This window comes from Panthera leo, chromosome A2 (genome assembly GCF_018350215.1).
Source record: "Panthera leo isolate Ple1 chromosome A2, P.leo_Ple1_pat1.1, whole genome shotgun sequence".
Taxonomy (NCBI): domain Eukaryota; kingdom Metazoa; phylum Chordata; class Mammalia; order Carnivora; family Felidae; genus Panthera; species Panthera leo.
This window is the reverse complement of record NC_056680.1, coordinates 21517-42315: the sequence shown is the minus strand read 5'-3', so window position 1 is coordinate 42315 and position 20799 is coordinate 21517. Positions and strand designations below refer to the sequence as shown.

General features: G+C 51.3%; 1 protein-coding gene across 3 annotated transcripts; it reads left to right on the top strand.

Annotated features, from left to right (window-relative positions):
• The first annotated feature begins 244 nt into the window (after positions 1 to 244).
• Positions 245 to 9008, top strand: PLPP2 (phospholipid phosphatase 2). Of its 3 annotated transcripts, none has more exons than XM_042927693.1 (6): positions 245 to 400; positions 3210 to 3361; positions 3611 to 3888; positions 7716 to 7773; positions 7999 to 8175; positions 8320 to 9008. In XM_042927693.1, exons 1-6 carry the CDS (start codon positions 349 to 351, stop codon positions 8467 to 8469), a joined length of 867 nt encoding a protein of 288 aa, XP_042783627.1. In that variant the 5' UTR covers positions 245 to 348; the 3' UTR covers positions 8470 to 9008. The 3 variants fall into 3 exon arrangements, with proteins under 3 accessions (XP_042783627.1, XP_042783626.1, XP_042783625.1); XM_042927692.1 differs by having other exon boundaries at positions 3575 to 3888; XM_042927691.1 differs by having other exon boundaries at positions 3563 to 3888.
• The last annotated feature ends 11791 nt before the right edge of the window (positions 9009 to 20799 follow it).

The following is a 20799-nucleotide window of genomic DNA, read 5'->3' as shown; positions in this document are numbered from 1 at the left end:
GTCGGCCCAGTCTGAGGGTGACTCTGGGCCTCGGTCCCTCAGCCTCCCGGCCAGGGCGCGGGCGACCCCTCCCCGCGCTCCAGACCCGGGCTGGGGTCTCCCGCCCCCACGCGCAGGAACTCTCCAGCCGGCCCCTCCCTGCCCGCCGCAGCCGGACTCTGCCCCCGCCCCGCCCCGCCCTCCCGCCGCTCCCCTGCCCTCCGCTGCCCTCCCCTGCACGCCCCGCCCCGCCCCGCCCCTGCTGGGCCCAGCTCGGCGCCCATGTGACCCCGCTGCCAGGTCGGGGCGCGACGGGACGCGCTGGGACCGGCGTCGGGGGGCGCGGGCGCGGCCCGGGGCGGGGGCGGCATGGAGCGGAGGTGGGTCTTCGTGCTGCTCGACGTGCTGTGCGTGCTGGTCGGTAAGAGCCGCGGGGCCCCGCGCGTGGCGGGGCGGACCCCTTCCCCGGCGGTGCGCGCCCAGGCGCCCCGAGGGCTGGTTTGTAGCGGGGGTGGGGTGGGGGCCGCAGGCGGGGAGCTCTGGGGTGACCTCGGCGCCCACATCGGCCTGCGTGCCCCCCCACCCCCTCGGCCGTCCCGGGTCGCGGAGGGTTTGCGGCCCCCGGCCGGGGCGGTGACTCACGCGGGCGGCGGTCCAGGTTCTGGGCGGCCAGGGGCGCGGCCGGGGGCGGGGCACCGCCGGGAGGACCTCCACCCCCACTCCCGGGATCGGCGTTCCCAACGGGCACACTCAGCCGCTCGGTGGGATTCGAACCCCCTTCCCAGGCGGGGTGGGGGTGGGGGGTGCACAGGTGGAGAGAAAGGCTGGGCCCCGGGCTACGGGTGGACCCGTCGCCTCCGGCGGCTCAGACCAAACCTGTCGGGCGGGTTTGCGGGCCAGGCTGGGGGAGGGGGTGGCCCGAGGCCGCCCCCCTCCCCGCCCCTCCCCCAGGGTCCCGGGAACAAAGGCTGAGTGTTTGCTCCGGGGCGGTGCGGACAATGGCCCCGGAATTCTACCCCCCGGCGCGGGGAGGGGCCCCCTCGGGCCTAAGTCGCACCCCCCACCCCCTCCGTGTGGGGTTCCTGCACCTCCGCCGGGACGGAGGTCGCTGAAGGGCGGAGGGGTAATGCCCTGAAGGATCGCGCGCCAGCCCCAACCGTAACCCTAACCCTAAGCTCTTTGGAGTGGGCCAGGTGGTAACGGGAAGAGGTCCACAGGGGGGACTAGCCATCTGCTAGCCCTAGCCATCATTTATTGAGCACCTGTTATTTACATTTAAACATCAGTGTGGCACTTATGTATCCCAGACGCTAAGTGACATGCAAATAATTAAGTCTTTTCCACGGAACAGTCTAAGGGAGGTGCTGTTTCAGCCCGGAGAGGTTCAGGCACCTGTTGCAGGCAGTGTTGCTTCTTTGTGCCAGGCGCTCGAGGCCCAGGCAGACCCCGCTACCATTCTTGAAGCTTCACGATATAAGAAGTTGAGTTTCGTTGGGTGACAAGGACCCTGATGAAAAAATGGGGGGCGGGGATGATGTAAAGGCAGGGAGGTTCTGGAAGTGTCTGCCATGAGGGTGTGAACCAGAGTTTCCCAGGCAGGGAAAGGCCCCCAGTTCAGTGCTTTGAGCTCTGCTTCCTGAATCCACAGCTCTGGTTCCAGCTGAGGGTGATGAGCCTCCAGTGGAAGGGGCTGGGGCTGGGGCTGGGGGACAGGAGGCGGAGGCTAACCCTGCGCCGAGGCCCCTTGCGCCCCTTGCGCCGGCCCCTGCCGTGGTTGGGTTGCGGGGATGGGGCTTGACTTGCTGGCTCAGCACGTTCTAGGCCCCGCCTCCCCGCTCCCCCCGCCCCCCCCCAACTTTGGGGGTCTCCTGCCTGGCTTCTCTGCCTCTGCCCTTGCCCTACCTCACAGCAGCCTGAGGGAACCCGTTGAACACATGCTCTGCTCCTTTGCTCCAAGCACTCTGGTGTCTCCCACCTCACTCACCGCAAGATTCCCGTTCTTACAATACCCTCCAGTCCCAGTGTTCCAGCCGTCCAGGCAGGGTCCTTTGCTGTTCTCTGGGACTGCCTTTCCCTCTGCCTGGAGCTCTTCCCCAGATCTGCCCTGAACTTCCTCAGCTCCCTTGATCCACCTTCTTTTCTGTGTGGCCTCCCCGATTCCAGTCACGTTGACCCATGATTCTTTATCCCTAACACTCGGCTCCGTGGGCAGACCTCTGTGTTTCCCCTGACTCAGCACTAAATTCGGTGTCTTAGGAGGAGGAGTTGGCCCTGCCTCCTGCGGTATTCATGCCAAAGAAGAGTCACACCCTTTTACACTTGTCACCTGTCCTGCTGGGGGGCAAAGGGCACCCTGCCTTCGTTTGTCACCCTTGGCTCAGCGGGGTCCTGGGACCCCAGTACTACAGCAATGCCTTTCATTATTCTGCCAGAACTTGTGGCTCCTGAATATGTCTTTGGACTGAGGCGTCGAGGCCCTTGGCCGGCTCAGGGTTAAAGGCAGGAATGTAGGTGTCTCAGCTCTGCCCCTTTCTGTGGTGCGTTCCTGGTCTCTCTGGCTTGCCTTACAGTGAAGGGCGGGGAGGGCCTCTCTTCTTTTAAAAGATGCTTATTAAAACACCTGCCTAGGCCAAGCCCTGGGCAGGCTCCGGGGACAGCCTTGAACATGGTGGGCCCCCCTCAGGTGTCCGTCAAGCCCCTTGGGCGGTGCTGAAAATCAAGTTTCACACTATGTTGCAGAAGTGCATACAGGCCCAGAGACGTGGAGAACAGAAATTCTGTGAAAGGGGCGCCAGCGTGGGCAGTCAGGAAGGGTGGACAGAGCTCAGGGAAGGTAGCTTGGTTGCATGGGAAGGTAGCTCAGGGACGGAGCTCGGTTGCATGCTTATGGAGTTTGCTCAGGGAGGGGAAAGGAGGCTGGATGGGAGTGAGTGAGGGGGGAGGTGGGGTGGGGGCTGTACAGTGGGCCCGGGGAGGATTTTGGTGTTTATCTGAGGATGATGGGGAACCATGAGGGGGTTTTAATGAGGGAGCACACTCCCATTCGCCATGGGGAAAGCTCCTTCTCGCCGTCAGGTTGACGCGGAGGTGAGGAAACCAGGGAGGGAAGGCCGAGGCAGGTGGCCAAGTGCCCGACAAAGGCTGGCATTTGTGGCCCCCGGGCTTGGCTGGTGGGACCACACAGCATGGGGAGAACCGTGTGGCCACTGGCTTCTCTCCCCTGCCCCCAGCCTCTCTGCCTTTTGCCATCCTGACGCTTGTGAACGCACCATATAAGCGAGGGTTCTACTGTGGAGATGACTCCATCCGGTACCCCTACCGTCCAGACACCATCACCCACGGGCTCATGGCTGGGGTCACCATCACAGCCACCATCATCCTTGTAAGGCAGGAGAGGTTGGAGGGTGGTAGGTTGGGTGCTGGGGGTGGGGCCAAGTTTTGCCCTGAATGGTATGTGGGGAAGAGGGCCCCCCCTTTGGAGTTCCCAGAATCCCAGCAGACTCGGGGAGGCCAGGCACCCTGAAGCCCTTTCTGTGGGGAGTCCGAGGCCCAGCGAGCCAGGGCTTGGTGGAGACCCTCACAGTTGCCTCCCCAGCCCAGCCATGAGTGCCCTCAGCGGCTCCCTGTGCAGGTCTCTGCCGGGGAGGCCTACCTGGTGTACACAGACCGCCTCTATTCCCGCTCCGACTTCAACAACTACGTGGCGGCCGTCTACAAGGTGTTGGGGACGTTCCTGTTTGGGGCTGCGGTGAGTCAGTCGCTCACCGACCTGGCCAAGTACATGATCGGCCGTCTGCGGCCCAACTTCCTGGCGGTGTGTGACCCTGACTGGAGCCGCGTCAACTGCTCCGTGTACGTGCAGGTGGAGAAGGTGTGCAGGGGAAGCCCCGCCAACGTCACCGAGTCCAGGTGGGTGCTGGACCGGCCGCCTTCACTCGGGGCGATGCTGGGGACCCTGAGCCACGGCTGTTCCCACCCCTGGGGGAGGAGTCGGGGCTAGAGCAGGACCCCCAGGAGCTGGATGTGGAAGGGTGAGCTTCCTGGAGGGTAAGGTGGGGTGAGGCCGGGTGGGGCCCGTGGGCCTGGGTTGGGGAGGTGTGGGGATGTGAGGTGGGGCCGGGATGCGGGGTCCTGAGCAGAACAGCCCCCCAAACCTCAGGCCCCACTGTCCGGCTTCTGCTCTGTGCTCTCACATTCTCTGATAAACTTATCAATTAATTGCCATCTATTTTCCTGTTTAAAATTTTGAAATAAAATTCACATCACTAAAAATCACGAATTATACTATTTTAATATGTACAATTCATTGATTCTTAGTACATTCACAGTGTCGTGTAGCCATCCCCACTCTCTTATTCCAGAATCTTTTTATCATCCCAAGAAAGAAGCTGCATGCCCCCGGCACTGCCTCCTCCCTGAGCCCCTGGCACCCACGAACCCCCTTCCTGTGGGTGGGTGTGCCTCTTCTGACGCTTCACGCACGTGGGGTCACACACCGTGCAGCCTTTTGTCTGGCCTCTCCAGTGTCTGTGCTCACATGTGAGGTGTGTGCGTTTCTGCCTCACTTCTTTCGGTGTTCTTGTTCTGTGCGTGTGTCTTTGTGATTGTGATGTGTTCTTGATACGTGTGCCTTGATCACTGTGTAACGTCCTTTGTCTCTGCGAATGGTTGTTTTCTTTTCTTTTCATCGTCTGTTTTGTCCCATAGCAGCATGGCCACTCTGGCTGTCTTTTGGTTGCTGTCTGAATGGAATGCTTTTCCCACTTTTGTACTTTCAGCCTGTTTGTGCGTTTGAAGGTCTACAGCATATGCAAAGTTACGTTACTTTGTAAGTTTGTTTTGCAAACTCTGCCTTTTAATTGGAGAGGTTAATACATTTATATTTAATGTAATCCCCCATAAGAAAGAGCTTCTGGTGTTTTGTTATTTGTTTTCTACATATTCTTTTATCCTGGCTTTAAAATTTCTTCATTACTGCCTTTTACGTTAGTTACTGACTGTGCAGAAAGTTTGTGGCTATATAGCTCTGCCCCCCTTATGAGATTATTTTCACAAATTATATTTTATACATTGTGTGTTCATCAACTCAGATTTATAATTACTGTTTTACTCAGGTTTTTGAAAAATGAGGTATAATTGACATAATTAATATGATGTGATGTTTGTTTTAGGTGTGCAACATGGTTCAACATTTGTATTTACCTTGAAATGATCACCACAATAAATCTAGCTAACACCCATCTGTATGTGCAGTTAAAAAATTATTTTTTTAAATTTTTATTTGTTTATTCAAAAAAAAATTTTTTTTAACGTTTACTGATTTTTTTGAGACAGAGAGAAACAGAGCATGAACAAGAGAGGGTCAGAGAGAGAGGGAGACACGGAATCTGAAACAGGCTTCAGGCTCTGAGCTGTCAGCACAGAGCCCGATGTGCTCGAACCCATGAACCGTGATATCATGACCTGAGCCGAAGTTGGACGCTTAACCGACTGAGCCACCCAGGCGCCCCAATTTATTTATTTTTGAGAGAAAGAGAGAGAGAGCACACAAGTGGCGGGAGGGGTAGAGAGCGAGGGAGACACAGACTCTGAAGCAGGTTCCAGTCTCTGAGCTGTCGGCACGGAGCCCAGCGCTGGGCTTGAACTCACACACTGCGAGATCATGACCTGAACCAAAGTCAGATGCTTAACCAAGTGAGCCACGCAGGCGCCCCATAAAATTGTTAGAAAACAATCAGGAATTACGAGCTCAAGTACATGAATACTGATGGTTGTATTGTGTAACTACCTTGACTCGTGTATCTCAGATCTTTGTGTGAGCCTGAGCTAACTGTCTAGCACCCTTCATTTCTCCTGGAAAGACTCCCTTTTGGAATTTCTTATAGGGCGGGTGTTTGAGTAATGAATTCTCTCAGTTTTTCTTTATCTGGGAATGTCTGAATTTCTCCTTCATTTTTAGGGGGTGATTTTGCCAGACCTAGAATTCTTGGTTATTTTGAAAGTATCACCCCACTGCCTCTGGCTTCCATGGCTTCTGACAAGAAACCGGCTGCTAATCGTACTGAGGACCCTTGTACCACAGGAGTCTCTTCTCTTGCGGTGTGCACGGTTCTTGCTGACTGTCCTTGGCAGTTTGATTACGCGTGTCTCTGAGCTTCTCCCATTCGAGTTCTCAAGCTTCTTAGATGTGTACGTTCGTGTCTTTGATCCGGCTTGGGCAGTATTCAGCCATGTGTCTTCAAATACTCTTTCTGCCCCTGTCTGTCTCCTCCCCTCTTTGGGCTCCCCCGTGTGTGTGGGCATCCCTGGTGCCTACCTCTTTTTCTCCCTTCTTACTCTGTGTCCCTCCAGTTGAATCGTCTCCGTTGACCTGTGTCCGTGCTCACGGTTCTTTCTGCCCATTCAGACCTGCTAGCGATTTTTCATTTCAGATACTACTTACTGTTTTCAGCTCCAGAATTTCTGTTTGGTTCCTTTGGATAACTTCTGTCTCTTTGTTGGTATTCTCTGTTTAGTGAGACATTGTTTCCCTCTTTGAACAGATTTTAAATGGCCAGAGAAAAGTCTTTGTCCAGTAAGTCTAGCACCTGGGCATCCTGGGGACAGCTTCTATTAACAGGTTTCTTTTCACCCTGTGTGTCGGCCACACTTTCCCCCCTGTATGCTTTGTGACTATTTGGTTGAGAGCTGGGCATCTTTAATGTTGTCATGTAGCAACTCTGGAAATATCCTGTGCTCTCCCACCCTGCGATTATTGTTGCTGTTTGTTGCAGTTGTCGGTCGGTTGGTTAGCGACCTTTTGAACTAATTTTGTAAATTCTGTATTCTTTGTCACGTGTGGCCCTGAAGTTCTTTCTGTTAGCTGCACGATCAGCTAGTACTTGGACAGAGATTTCCTTAAACATCTGGCACTGGGAGAAAGACCTCTCTCTGAGTTTGCCGATGGGCTGTGTGTGCTGTGTCGGGGCCTGCCTTCCGAGCTCAGCCAGGCTTCCTGTTTGCGCAGCACCTGAAGGTCAGCCGGAGGTGAGAGCCAAGGGCTCCTTTCCTGAGCTTCCTGGTGGGTCCCTGTGCCTCAGCTGCCATGCATTGCCCTGGGCAGCAGTGACAGACATTTGCTGTAAAGGCTTCAGAGCAATTCCCCAGGTAGCTGAGTCGGCCACAGGAGAGTGGGGTAGCTCTGCACATCCACCAGATGGGTCCAGACCATCACAAATCCGTGCAAAGAGGTCTGTTTTGCTAGTCCTGGTGCTGGCCACTGCCAGTGTGATTCTGTTCGTACGAGTGTTTCCATTATGTTTATGGAGGGCTGGACCTTTGGAGTTCCTTAATCTGCCATTCTCTTGTCCACTGATGTCCTTTTTGCCAAACCTTGAGCTTAATTCCTGCATCAAGAACCACAGATGGGAAATAATCCCCAAACTGTGGTGTTATCTGTTTGCTCTACACAGTTGTCCGCCCTGGTTCTGAGTTTGTGGCCTACGGTATCCTTGTCAAAGACTGAGCCCCAGTTGGAGACTTTGTTTGTGTGGTCAGGGAAATGAAAAGGGGCCACGTTTCCCCATAAAACCCTCCCTCTGCTGGGTCCCAGACTGTGGGATACACAGGGGGCTGGGGGCCAGGGGGCCGGGGACTTCGAAGGCAGAGATGTCAGTGAGCTTCTCGGTCTCTGAGCCTGGGCCCCGGGCTCTGTTCCCCGTGCAGCCCCTCCTGACACTTGTGCTCTCCTTTCTTAGACTGTCTTTCTATTCTGGACACTCCTCCTTTGGGATGTACTGCATGATGTTCTTGGCGGTGAGTCTGTTTCCCAGGATTGGCTTGTGGGACTGGGCCTCAGTTTCTCCTTCTGCAAAAGGGGGAAGGGGAGGTAGTGATGGGTCGAGGTGACTGGTTTGTTCTTAGAAACTGGAGGCTCCCGGCCTGCTGGCTTTGTGTTCCTGGCCTCCACTCCCGTCTGCGCCCTGGGCGTGGGGTGAGCCCAGCGGGCTCCTGGGCTGATGGCTGCCCTCCGGCCCCCAGCTCTACGTGCAGGCACGGCTTTGCTGGAAGTGGGCGCGGCTTCTGCGGCCCACAGTGCAGTTTTTCCTGCTGGCCTTTGCTCTCTACGTCGGCTACACCCGCGTGTCTGACCACAAGCACCACTGGAGTGATGTCCTTGTTGGCCTCCTGCAGGGGGCACTGGTGGCCGGCCTCACGGTGAGCTCCTGGGTCAGGAGACCCACCCTGGGTGGGGGGATCCTCTTTCCCTCCCCACTCCACTCTTCCCCCTCAGAGCCCATCCCTCACCCCCCACGACCTTCCCGCTCCCCTGCCCCCATCAGCCCTTGTCTTGTCTCCTAGGTTCGCTATGTCTCGGATTTCTTTAAGTCCCGGCCCCCACAGCGCTGCCTGGAGGAGGAGGAGCTGGGACGGAAGCCCAGCCTGTCACTGACTCTGACCCTGGGTGAAGCTGACCGCAACCACTATGGGTACCCGGTCTCCTCCTCTTGAGGCGGGGTCCTTCTGTGCATCTGCGTGTTCATGGTCCTGGCAGGGACCTCTGCTAGCCTGGTGGTGAGGGCTCCAGGTGCCCTGTGCTGGCCGCTGGTGGGCGTTCCACTAACTCTGCCTGCTGTGCACTGGACCAGGGGTCTGGGGGTGCACAGGGCAGCCCCAGCATTTAAAAGAGGGACTTTGTCCTCTTTTCTCCCTTTTGGTGGATTAGAGGGGGACCAAGAGACCCAGCTAGATGCTGTTTTTGTAAAGTGTAATGTATATGTGGACTTTGAGTAAAATAGAGTGTTTGCTCGACAACTGATGATAGCCTCTGTTCCTTATGGCCATTCTGAGCACTGTTCGTACAGCAGAGGGGGAGACACTTCCTTGCTTGGGGCTCAGCTGAGCTCAGGAGTCAAAGTGGCTGGTGGCAATGTTGCCCTTTGGAGATGAGGGGAGAGTGGTACACTCTTTTCCTGGCCTCACCCTGTGTATCTCTTCATCTGGCTGTCGATTCATGCTTATCACACCCTTTAATAAACTGGTAAACCTAAGTGTTCCCTGATTTCTGTGAGCCACTCAAGCAAATAGAGACCCTAAGGAGGAGGTCATTGGGACCTTCCGGTCTAGTCAGTGGGTTAGAAGCACAGGTAACAGCCTGGGGCTTGTGACTGGCATCTGAAGTGGGGGTTGGGACCGAGTCCTTAACCTGTAGAACCTGATGCTGTCTTGAGGTAGACAGTGTCAGAATTGAGTTCTTGGATACCCCTGTGGTGTCCAAGAATTGCTTTGTGGTGGTTTTTTTTTTTTTTTTTTTTTTTTTTTTGAGGAGGGGCACTTCCTGGATGTTGAAATTGGGTCCAGAAACTGAAAGAATTGTCTATGAATCCATTTAGTCAAGAAGACAAATGAAAGTAACAGCCAGGCCTTTACTGGCTTCCTCTGGTCCTATCAGCAAGGGGAAAGCTGGAGAATGCACCAGCTGCCCGGTGCACTTTCCCCATGGCACGGTGCTTGGGTCAGGGGTCGGGTGCAGCAGCACGAGGCTCCTGCAGGTGTCTGGGCCCAGGCGGAGGGCTAGGATTGGGGAAACCCCAAGTGCCGAGTCAGTGGAGAAAGGCTCTCCCCTCACAATAGGGAGGCCTCTACTGAAAGCGCCCCTCCCCCATCCTGCTCCCCCAAAAGAGGTCCTCAAATGGAAACTCCTGGGAAGAAATTCACATATGGCTAAGGTATAGTCAGAGGGGCCGGAATCTGCAGAGCTGTCCCCCAAGCCTCCTATGGTGGAGCCTGAAAGGTCACACATGGGGCATGGGCCTGGCACTGGGCTCCTTATCCCCCTTTCTGCTTGGTGATCCCCTCCAACTGACTGGGACCCTGCCCTTAAATCTTCCCATCTCGGAAGTCCCCACCTTTAACCGACATACCTGGGTTTCCTGGGGCTCCGAGTCCACATCCTGCATTCCTGGAGGGCTCGCAAAGCTGCAGCTCCCTTGTCCTGACTCTTCCCCTGTGGTCACTCACCTGGGGCTTCAGAACCAGCTCCTACTCAGTCCGGGAATGGCGACTCCCCACCTTTCACCAAAGTGAAATAGACGTAAAATAGATGGAGACTAACCGTGAGAAGTACATGCTTTTAAAAAGGAGACATGATCAAAATCTTAGTGTAGGGAAGGCTTTTGCAATTGGGGAAAACAGAAAATGAAGTTGAGGCAAACCTGGGGCCTAGGACAGAGCAGTGGCTCAAGAAGGGGCACGCACCGCGAGTGGTGGATCCTGCATGCGTCCAAGAGGCTGGTGCCTTCAAATGATGCAGAGCATCCAGAGCTCACCTTTTCAATGACATTGTAAGCAGTGAGTTTGACTGTTTTTTTTTTTTTTTAGTTTTTTTATTTTTGACAGAGAGAGGGAGAGAGAGAGAGAGAGAGAGAGAGAGAGAGAGAGAGAGAGAGAATGAGCGTGGGAGGGGCAGAGAGAGAGGGAGACACAGAATCCGAAGCAGGCTCCAGGCTCCCAGCTGTCAGCACAGAGCCCGATGTGGGGCTTGAACTCACAGACCGTGAGATCATGACCTGAGCCAAAGTCGGACGCTCAATGGACTGAGCCACCCAGGTGACCCGTGAGTTTGACTTTTGTACTGAACAAGTGCAGGGGCGCTGGGGGGCTCAGTCAGTTAAGCGTCTGACTTTGGTTCAGGTCATGGTCTCAGGGTTCGTGGGTTGGAGCCTTGCGTTAGGCTCTGTGCTGACAGTTTGGAGCCTGGAGCCTGCTTCAGATTCTGTGTCTCCCTCTCTCTCTGCCCCTGCCCCCCCCCTCTCTTTCTTTCTCTCAAAAATGAGAAGAAACATTAAAAAAAATTAAATATTTGCAAAATGGGTGACTTACTGTTAACTGTTAATGTTTTATTTGCCCATAGAAGCTGTCTTTATGCCACACCCCTCTTGGGGTGTTCTGGCCAGGCCTCAGGGGGATAATGTAGCACCTGGGGGCACAGATGCAGCCTTGAAGCCCCGGATGGAGACCATCTCTCTGGCCTCCGTGACCTTGCCCTTGGTGCTATGGGAGACAGGCAGGAGGGGGGCCTGGATGCCACAGAACGCCAGCGTGCTGGATGTCATGAACTTGCTGGAGGCGTCAGGAAAGCCACCATGAAACTGCCCCGGGGCGCGGGAGCTGAGGCATCACAGGACACAGTAGAGGGCAGTGACGGAGCCCCGGGCCCAGAGCCGAGGCATCCCAGCACACAGCAGAGGGCAGTGACGGAGCCCTTGCTGCACAGGAGGAGGACATATCCAGGCTCGGACTGTGTCTGTGTCAGGGAACGGGGCGAGGTTCCCAGCCGGAGCCCACAGGGAGCTGGGGCTCAGGGAGCCGCCCTGTCTTCCCTGGTGCAGTGACCCTGAAGACCAAGGCCACAGTGATGGTTTGGGCCGTAACAGTGCAAACAGCCACGATAGAATCCACTCCAAATGCGGTTTGCTGGAGCACGAGGGTGGCTGTGTCGGGACAGCCGATGAACTGTGAGGTGGGGGGGTTGAGCAGGACGTAGCCGAGGGCCCTGTTGCTGGCTTTGAGTGGGAGAGTGCCTCGGTGCTTCCTGAAGACCCCAGGACCACAGCCGTGAAAATAGAGTGCTATATTGCCCAGACCTGTGTCCAGAGTCCTCAAAAGGCATAAAAGTCACAGTCTGCTTACTGTTTGAGTAACCACCACCCGGACACTTGGCATGCTGGTATGCATCAACGAGAAAGCAGAGATACAGTTTCTTGGGCCCAGTGGTTCTTACAGGTTAGGAAAATTAGGACATATTGGTGCACCAGGCAGAGACACAGGCAAGCTCTCACACACATAATTGTAGGGTTATCCTTATAGTTTCATGGAAAAACAGTAGTTTCTCTTTTCTTTTTACAAAGGGGATTTTTCTGTTGATTCTTTGAAACTCCTAAATTCTTAGCCATGAAAGTATCATTTCTCATGGCCTGTTCTCAATGCTCGATATTTCCCCCACTTTCTGATGTTAATTGTCTTTTGAAAAACCCCTCCTAACTGACTATTAGAAGATATGCAGGAATTTTTTTAAAAAGTTTTTTGTGCGCAAATGCTAGTGTGGTTTTGTAGGAGATCATGTCTCCTTTGGTATAGGTGCATACTGAATTAATTAGGAGTGAAATCTTGTGATGTCTATAACCTACAATCTTTCACAATAGAAGATGTCAAGCAAACATGGCAAATTTATAAAATTGCAGTCTGTGTTTGTGTGTAGGTATTCATTATGTCACTCTCTGTAGTATATTTGGAGAATTTTCATATTCAAAAAAGGAAAATTCTGCTCAAGTGAATTTTCCTAAGTCAACAGTATCCATTCATTTCCCAAATGAGTCCCTTTTTAAGCTGCAACAACATAAAATCCTAATTGAAAAACAAGATTATTATAATTCTTAGTGTTGGTTACCACCCTGATATAAGAGGGCAGTTTTCCCCCACTCATTAGTAGCAGTGGCGACACATCTATGCCCTTATCACTCTGAATACTTGGGTTTAGACGGAGAGGGCAGGAGATACGGAGCTGTGACTAAAAAAACTATAATCCTCTTTCAACACATTTTCAGCACCTGGACAGCTCCTGGGGTTTCTCTACCAGCCCATGGACTGCTTCTGTGTCAGAGACATAAACACGCTCCCCAGTTTTTCTGTTAGCCTTATTTTTTAACAGTTGAGACTTGTAGAATGAAGTGGCCCAGTTTATATACTTAATAGCCCAATTTTGGGTGAATCCAGGACTTTGGATGGGAATCTCCAATCGGTAAAAGGCCAGAATTGCTGACAACAGGCAGCTGCTCTGTACAGGCACACAGCTCTTTCCTCTCATGTCTCACTCCTAGCGGCCAGAGGAACTTCTCCCTCTCACAGCGTCAGAGACAAATAGCCATGCTACATTCAGCTGCGATGTAGCAGCAACAGCAGCAACTCCAAGGCCAGAGCCGCATCCCTGAGGCCACCTGGTTCAGACCTGGCAACTGACCCTTGACCCTCTGCAGAAGACTAGGGTTAGGGTTAAGGTTAGGGTTAGGGTTAGGGTTAAGTCCCAGGAGACTCCAGGTGCTGAACCCACAGCAGTGCAGTTGTCTCCCCTAAGGGCTGAGTGGAGTGCACAAGGGAGGGTGCCGGTCAGGATTAGTCTTTGGGTTCCAAGGCCAGACAACTGTATGGGCCACTGGTTGGGTAGGCCTCAGGAATCCTCTTGGGCAGCTGTAGCCGGGCCTTGGAAACCACATGGTGTTCCAGGTTCTACGTGGAGGGATCCTGCATCGCTTCTTGACCCAGGCATGTGGTGTTGTCAGACTTTGGTATTGGGTCCCCATGGGGAGATAGCCTTAGCTAGTGTTATGGTTTAGTCCACGGACGTCGCCAGTGCCGAAGCGACTCCAGTTTCATGATCTCCCTCGAGGGCTGAAGTGAGGGCCCATGCGACGGTGCGGCTCAAGTGTAGGTTTAGGGTTGTAACCCATGATCTCCCTTGAGGGGTGAGTTGTAGGGTTGGAGAGAGGGTTAGGTTTCGGTTGAGGGTTCTGGTTAGGGGCAGGGTCAGGGCTCCAGGCGCTGAACCCACAGCAGTGCAGTTGTCTCCCCAAAGGGCTGAGTTGAGGGCACAAGGGAGGGTGGCGGTCAGGATAAGTCTTTGGCTTCCAAGGCCACACAACTCTATGGGCTACTGGTCGGGTAGACCTCAGGAATCCTCTTGGGCAGCTGCAGCCGGGCCTTGGAAATCACATGGTGATGTTTTAGGTTCTATGTCGAGTGATCCTGCACCACTTCTGGACCCAGGCGCGTGGTGTTGTCAGACTTTGGTATTGGGTCCCCATGGGGAGAGAGCCTTAGCTAAGGTTAGGGTTCCGTCCAGGGATGTCGCCAGGGCTGAAGCGACACCAGTGTTGTGAATTCTATGGAGGGCTGAAGTGAGGGCACATACTTGGCTGTTGGTGTGGTGTAGACGTAGTGAGATAGATAGGGTTAGGTTTATGGTGAGGGTTATGGTTAGGGTTACGGTTCGGGTTAGGGTTACATCCCAGGAGGCTCCAGGTACTGACCCCACAGCAGAGCCGTTGTCTCCAGATGGGCTGATTGGAGTACACAAGGGAGGGTGCCGGTCAGGATTAGTCTTTGGGTTCCAAGGCCAGACAATAATATGGCCCACCCTTTGGGTAGGCCTCACAAATCCTCTCGTGCAGCTGCAGTCGCGCTTTGGAAATGACATGGTGATGTTCACGTTCCATGCCAAGTATTTCTACAGTGATTCTTGAACGCGTGTAGGTGCTGTTGTCAGACTTTGTAATTGGGTCCCCATGGGTAGAGAGCCTTAGCTAGGGTTCACATTCGGTTCAGGGATGTCACCAGGGCCGAAGTGACTCCAGTTTCGTGATCTCCCTCGAGGGGTGAACTGAGGCCCCATGTGAGGGTGCGGGTCAAGTGTAGGGTTAGGGTTAGAGATAGGGGTAGGTGTAGGGTGAGGGTTATGGTTAAGGTTAGGGTTAGGGTTAGGGTTAGGTCCCAGGAGGCTCCAAGCTCTGACCCCACAACAGAGCAGTTGTCTCCCTGAAGGTCTGAGAGGAAGACACAAGGGAGGGTGCCGGTCAGGATTAGTCTTTGTGTTTCAAGGCCAGACAAATGTATGGGCCACCCTTCAGCTAGGCCTCAGGAATCCTCTCGTGCAGCTGCAGTCGCGCTTTGCAAATGACGTGCTTATGTTCCACGTTTCATGCCGAATATTTTTGCAGCAATTCTCAAACCCATGTACGTACTGTTGTCAGACTTTGGAATTGGGTCCCCATGGTGAGTTAACCTTAGCTAGGGTTAGGGTTTGGTCCAGGGAATTCTCCAGGGATGAAGCTACTCCAGTTTCCTGATCTCCCTTGAGGGGTGAATTGAGGGCCCCTGCAAGGGTGAGGGTCAAGTGTTCAGTTAGGGTTACAGATAAGGTTAGGTGTTAGGGTGAGGGTTATGGTTAGGGTTAAGGTTAGGGTTAGGATTAGGTCCCAGGAGGCTCCAGGTACTGACCTCACAGCAGAGCAATTTTCTCCCCAAATGACTGAGTGGAGTACACAAGGGAAGGTGCCAATCAGGATTAGTCTTTAGGGTCCAAGGCCAGACATATGTATGAGCCACCTTTTGGGTAGGCCTTAGGGGTCCTCTCGTGCAGCTGCAGGCGTGCTTTGCAAATGACCTGGTGATGTTCTATGTTCCATGCCGAGTATTTGGCACCGATTCACGAACCCGTATGCGTGCTTTGTCAGACTTTGGAATTGGGTGCCCATGGGGAGAGTGCCTTAGCTAGGGTTAGGGTTTGGTCCAGGGACGTCGCCAGGACCGAAGTGACACCAGTGTTGTGAATCCATGGAGGACTGAAGTGAGGGCACATGTGTGGATGTGGGTCTGGTTTAGAGTTAGTGTGATAGATAGGGTTAGGTTTCAGTTGAGGGTTCTGTTTAAGGTTAGGGTTAGGTCCCAGGAGGCTCAAGGCACTGACCGCACAGCAGAGGAGTTGTCTCCCCGAAGGGTTGAGTGGAGTACACAAGGGAGGGTGCCGGTCAGGATTAGTTTTGGGTTCCAAGGATAGACAAATGTGTGGCCCATCCTTCGGGTAGGCCTCAGGAATCCTCTTGTGCAGCTGCAGTCGCGCTTTGGAAATGGCATGGTGATGTTCCACGTTCCATGCTGAGTATTTCTGCAGCGATTCTCGAACCCGTGTGCATGCTGTTGTCAGACTTGGAATTGGGTTCCTATGGGGAGAGAGCCTTAGCTAGGGTTAGGATTTGGTCCAGGGACGTCTCCAGGGCCGATGTGACACCATTCTCGTGAATTCCATGGAAGGCTGAAATTTGGGCACATGGGTGGGTGTGGGTCTCGTGTATAGTTAGTTAAGAGATTATGTTAGGTTTAGGTTTAGGGGTAGTGTTACGGTTCTGTTTGGGGTTAAGACTAGTTCCCAGGAGGTTCCAGGCCCTGAACCTACAGCAGTGTAGTTTTCTCCCCAAAGGGCTGACTGGAGTGCAGAAGGGAGGGTACCGGTTAGCATTAGTCTTTGCGTTCCAAGCCAGACATCTATATCCACACTCTTCGGTAGGCCTCAGGAATCCTCCTCTGTATCGGAAGCCATGCTTTGGAAATGACATGGTGATGTTCCAGGTTCTATACCGAGTAATCCTCCTCCACTTCTGGGCCCCATGTCCGTCATGTCCTCAGACTTAGGAATTGGGTCCCCATTAGGAGAAAGCTTTAGCCAGGGTTAAGGTTCAGTCCGGGGACGTTGCCAGGGCCAAAGCGACACCAGTGCCGTGATCACCCTGGAGGGCTGAATGAGGGTCCATGCGTGGGTGCGGGTCATGTGTAGGGTTAGGGTTAGAGTTGGGGTGAGGTTTAGTTTGAGCGGTATGTGAGTGTCACAGTTAAGGTTAGGGTTAGGTCCCAGGAAGCTCCAAGCGCTGAACCTCCAGCAGGGTAGTGGTCTCCCCAGAGGATTGAGTGTGGGTCTTATCAGAGCGGGCTCTTCAGGCTTAGGCTTTGTGTGCCAGGGCCAGCCTCGTGTGTGTGCCATCTTCAGTTGGGCCTCATCAACCCCCTTGTGCAGCTCCATGCGGGCATTGGAAATGTCATGATGATGTTCCATGTTCCATGCCAAGTAATTCTGCACCGCTTTGGGCCCTTTGTTTGTGGTGTTCTCAGAGATAGGAATTGGGTCCCCATCCAGAGAGGTCCTTAACTAGGGTTAATGTTCTGTCCGGGGACTTCACCACTGCCGATGTGACACCATTCCTGTGTGTCGTGTGCGTTGAGTTAGGGCTTGGGATTGGGTTTGATGTTAGGGGTTAGGGTTACGGTTAGGGTTGGTGTTAGGGATTAGAGTTAGGGGTTAGAGTTAGGTTTATGCATTAGGATTTGGTTTAGGGTTATGGTTAGTGTTTAGGGTTACGGTTAGGGGTTAGGGTTTGGAGTTAGAGTTAGGTTTAGGCGTTAGGTTTGGGCTTGGGTTAGGCTTAGTTTTAGGGTTATAGTTTGGGTTGAGAGTTAGGGTTATGGTTAGATGGTAGGTTAGGTTTAGGTGTTAGTGTTAGTGTTAGGGTTTGCGTTAGGTTTAGGGATCAGGTGAGGTCTAGGTCTAGGAATTGGGTTAGGGTTATGGGTTAGGGGATTTGATTAGGGTTAGTGTTAGGGTTAGTGTTAGAGTTTTATGGTTAGGGTTAGGGTTAGTTTTAGTTTCTATAATTTTAGTGTTAGTGGGTAGAGTTAGAGCAGTAGGGTTAAGGTTTTATGGTTAGAGTTATAGGGTTAGGGTCAATTTAGTATTAATTTGGGTTATGTTTACCTTTATGGTTCGGTAGGGTTAGGTTTGGGTTTACGCATGGGGACAGGGGCAGGGTTTAGTATTCGTGTTATGGTGAGTGTTAGCTGTTAGGTGTAGGTGTTGGGATTTGCATTAGTGTTAGGGTTAGGGCTAAGGTAAGAAGTAGGTCATGCTTGCACTCCCACTTGGAGCGGGAGGATGTTCATGTGTGGACACACCCTCCATCTGGAGGTATTTTGTTCATTTTATCACCCCTGCCTCTTTGCACTGGAGGTTGTTCTTGCCTTGCACCATTCCAGCTTGGCTCTGGAGTGTTTCACACTGTCACCCTGCCCTCTCTTGGTTTGTTAGGATTTCACGTACTGCCTCATCCGTTTTTAGTGCATCGGGTGCATAGTTTTAATCTCTTTATCATTTATCTCTTCTCTGATTTTAATTATTTTCTTCATTCTGCTCTTTGGGGGTTTTGTTTTTTGTCCTTTGTCTGGCTTTTATAGTTATAATGTTATGGAGTTTACTTCCGTTTTTTTTTTTTTTTCCTGCAGCAGACCTGTATTGCTATAAACTTCCCTGTTAGAACCAGTTTTCCTGCTTTACAGAAGTTTGGATTGTTGTGTTTTCATTTTCGTTTGTTTCCATTTCATTTTGGATTTTGTCTTTGATTTCTTGGTTGAGCCATTGATTGTTTAGTAGCATGTTATTTAACTTCCATGTTTTTTTGCCTTTTCCAGATGTTTTTTTCTTGTTGTAGACTTCTACTTTCATAGCATTGTGGTTTGAAAAGACACATGGTATGACGTTGATCGGTTTGATTTTGTTTTGGCTTTGTTTTATGACCTAATATTTTATCGAGTGTGGGGAATGTTCTATGTGCACGTGAAAAGAATGTGTATTGTGCTGTTTTAGGATGGAATGTCTAAAATATATGGGTTAAGTCCATCTGGTCTATTCTATCATTCAAAGTCACTACTTCCTTGTTGATTTTCTGATGGAATGATCTTTTCATTGATGTCATTGGGGTGTTAAAGTGCCCTACTATGGGGGCGCCTGGGTGGCGCAGTCGGTTAAGCGTCCGACTTCAGCCAGGTCACGATCTCACGGTCCGTGAGTTCGAGCCCCGCGTCGGGCTCTGGGCTGATGGCTCAGAGCCTGGAGCCTGTTTCCGATTCTGTGTCTCCCTCTCTCTGTCCCTCCCCCGTTCATGCTCTGTCTCTCTCTGTCCCAAAGGTGAATAAACGTTGAAAAAAAAAAAAATTAAATAAAAAAAAAAATAAAGTGCCCTACTATGATTGTATGACTATTAATTCTTTCGTTTTGGACTGTTTTGTGTATTTGGATGCTCTCAGGTTGAGCGCATATATGTTTACAATTGTTCTATCTTTTTGTTGGATCGTACCTTTTATTAGTATAGTGTCATTCTTTGTTTCTTGTTACGGTTTTATTTAAATCTATTTTGTCTGATATAGGTATGGCTACTGCAGTTTTCTTTTGATACTTTAGTTCTATAATTAGTCTTTTGTAGGTAGAAAATAGATGGGTCCTATATTTTATTCATTCTATCACCCAGTGCCTTTTATTATGAAGAGAGAGAGCACAGGCATGGGAGGGCAGGGTGGGGGGAAAGGGGAAAGAGGGAGACAAAGAGAGAGAGAGGGAGAGAGAGAATGAGAATGAATCCTCACCAAGTTCCATGCTCAGTGCAGAGCCCAGTTGGGGCTCGATCCCATGATCCTGGGATCATAGGCTGAGCCGAAATCAAGAGTCGAAATTTCAAGCGATTGAGCCATCCAGTTGCCCCTATCTGTCACCCAGTGCCTTTGATTTGAGCATTTATTCTGTTTCCATTCAAAGTAATTGATAGACATGTACTTGTCCTATTATTACTTGATGCTGGTTGTTTCTGAATTTTTCTGATCCTTTCTTCTCTTTCTCTTTTTTTGGTTTGCTGGGTTTCTTCACAGTTTCACAGTTGAAATTGCTTGCCTTTATACTCTGCATATGTATTAGTGGTGTTTGGTTTGTGGTTATTATTAGGTTTGTACCTAACCACTTCTGCATATAGAAGTCTATATTAAGTTGATAGTTATTTAAGTTTGAACCAGTTCTTTACTCCTCTCCTCCCCGTGTTGTAGCTATGTAGTGTTTCTATTTCAAAACCTTTCATATCGTGAATACCTTGACTGATGTTTTACAGATATACTCACTTTTATTCCTTTTGCGTTTCGCACTTTAATATTGTCACTTTAGGTGTTTCTTTTCCACTTAAAGAGTCCCCTTTAACATTTCTTGCAGGGGTGGTTTGTTGGCTGTGAACTCGCTTAGTATTTACTTGGGAACCTCTTGATCTCTCCTTCCATCGGATTGGTAGTTTGCTGGATAGAGTTTCTTTGGCTGCAGATGTTTTCCATTCAGCACATTTACCATACCGTGCTGGTCACTTACGGTTTCAAAGTTTCTTCTGAAAAACATCCAGTGATAACCTTATGGGGTTTCCCTTGTAGGAAAGTGTCATCTTTTGTTTTCCTGCTGTGAAAATTTTTCTTTATCACGACATTTTGCGTTTGATTACTATATGACTTGGTGTGGATCTGCTTCTGTTGAATATATTGGGGGTTCTTTGTGCCTCCTGCTTCTGGATCTGTTTCCTTCCCTGCATTAGGGAAGTTTCCATCTATAGTGTCTTCAAATAAATTTTCTGGTTCTATTTCTCAGAGTTATGAGAATGAGAAATAGGACAGAAAAGACCTACTGAAGGTTCTGTGATGAGTCACTGGATTTGCATGCGTGGAAGATAGATTTGGGACTCAAATGAACAACCTACCTTTTACTTCAAAGAACTAGAAAAAACCAACAATCTACGTCCAATGTTCTCAAAAGGGAGAAAGTAATCCATATGAGAGTGCAAACCAATGAAACTGAGACCATGAAATCAATAGAAAATGTGAAGAAGACCAACAGTGGGTTTTCAGAAGAGTGAAACAAAATTGTCAAGACTGTACCTAGAGTATGCTAAGACAGAGAGAGGACCCAATTCAAAAGAATTATAAATAAAAGAGAAGACATTACGCCTTATACCAAAGAAACATAAAGCAGGCAAAGAGGTGACTACGGCCAAATTAGATGCCAGCAAACCGCCTACCTAGAAGAAATGGATAGGTTCTTAGAAACACACAACCTACCAAGACTGTATCAGGAAGATATAGAAGGTTTGCACAGACCCATTAAAGGAAGACTGTATCAATACAAGAAGATAACCAACGCAAGTAAATTGAATCAGTAATCGAAGTTCTCCCAGGGAAGAAAAGCCCAGGACCAGGTGGATTCAATGGTGAATTTGACCAAACGCTTGTAGAAGAACTAACAGCAGTCGTCTCACTGATTCAAAAGGAATGAACACCACCAAATTCATTTCCTGAGACTGGAATCACCCTGGTAGGAAGCCAGAAAAGGATACTACCTGAACAGAAATCTATAGGCCAGTATCCCTGTGATGAATATAGATGAAT

Bases quoted from the DNA above. Each gene is read 5' to 3' on its own strand.
- PLPP2 (XM_042927691.1), top strand. From the start codon at position 349: ATGGAGCGGAGGTGGGTCTTCGTGCTGCTCGACGTGCTGTGCGTGCTG. The intron at 401-3,209 runs GTAAGAGCCGCG...CCCTGCCCCCAG, and splicing joins CGTGCTGTGCGTGCTGGTCG to CCTCTCTGCCTTTTGCCATC. The intron at 3,889-7,715 runs GTGGGTGCTGGA...CTCCTTTCTTAG, and splicing joins GCCAACGTCACCGAGTCCAG to ACTGTCTTTCTATTCTGGAC.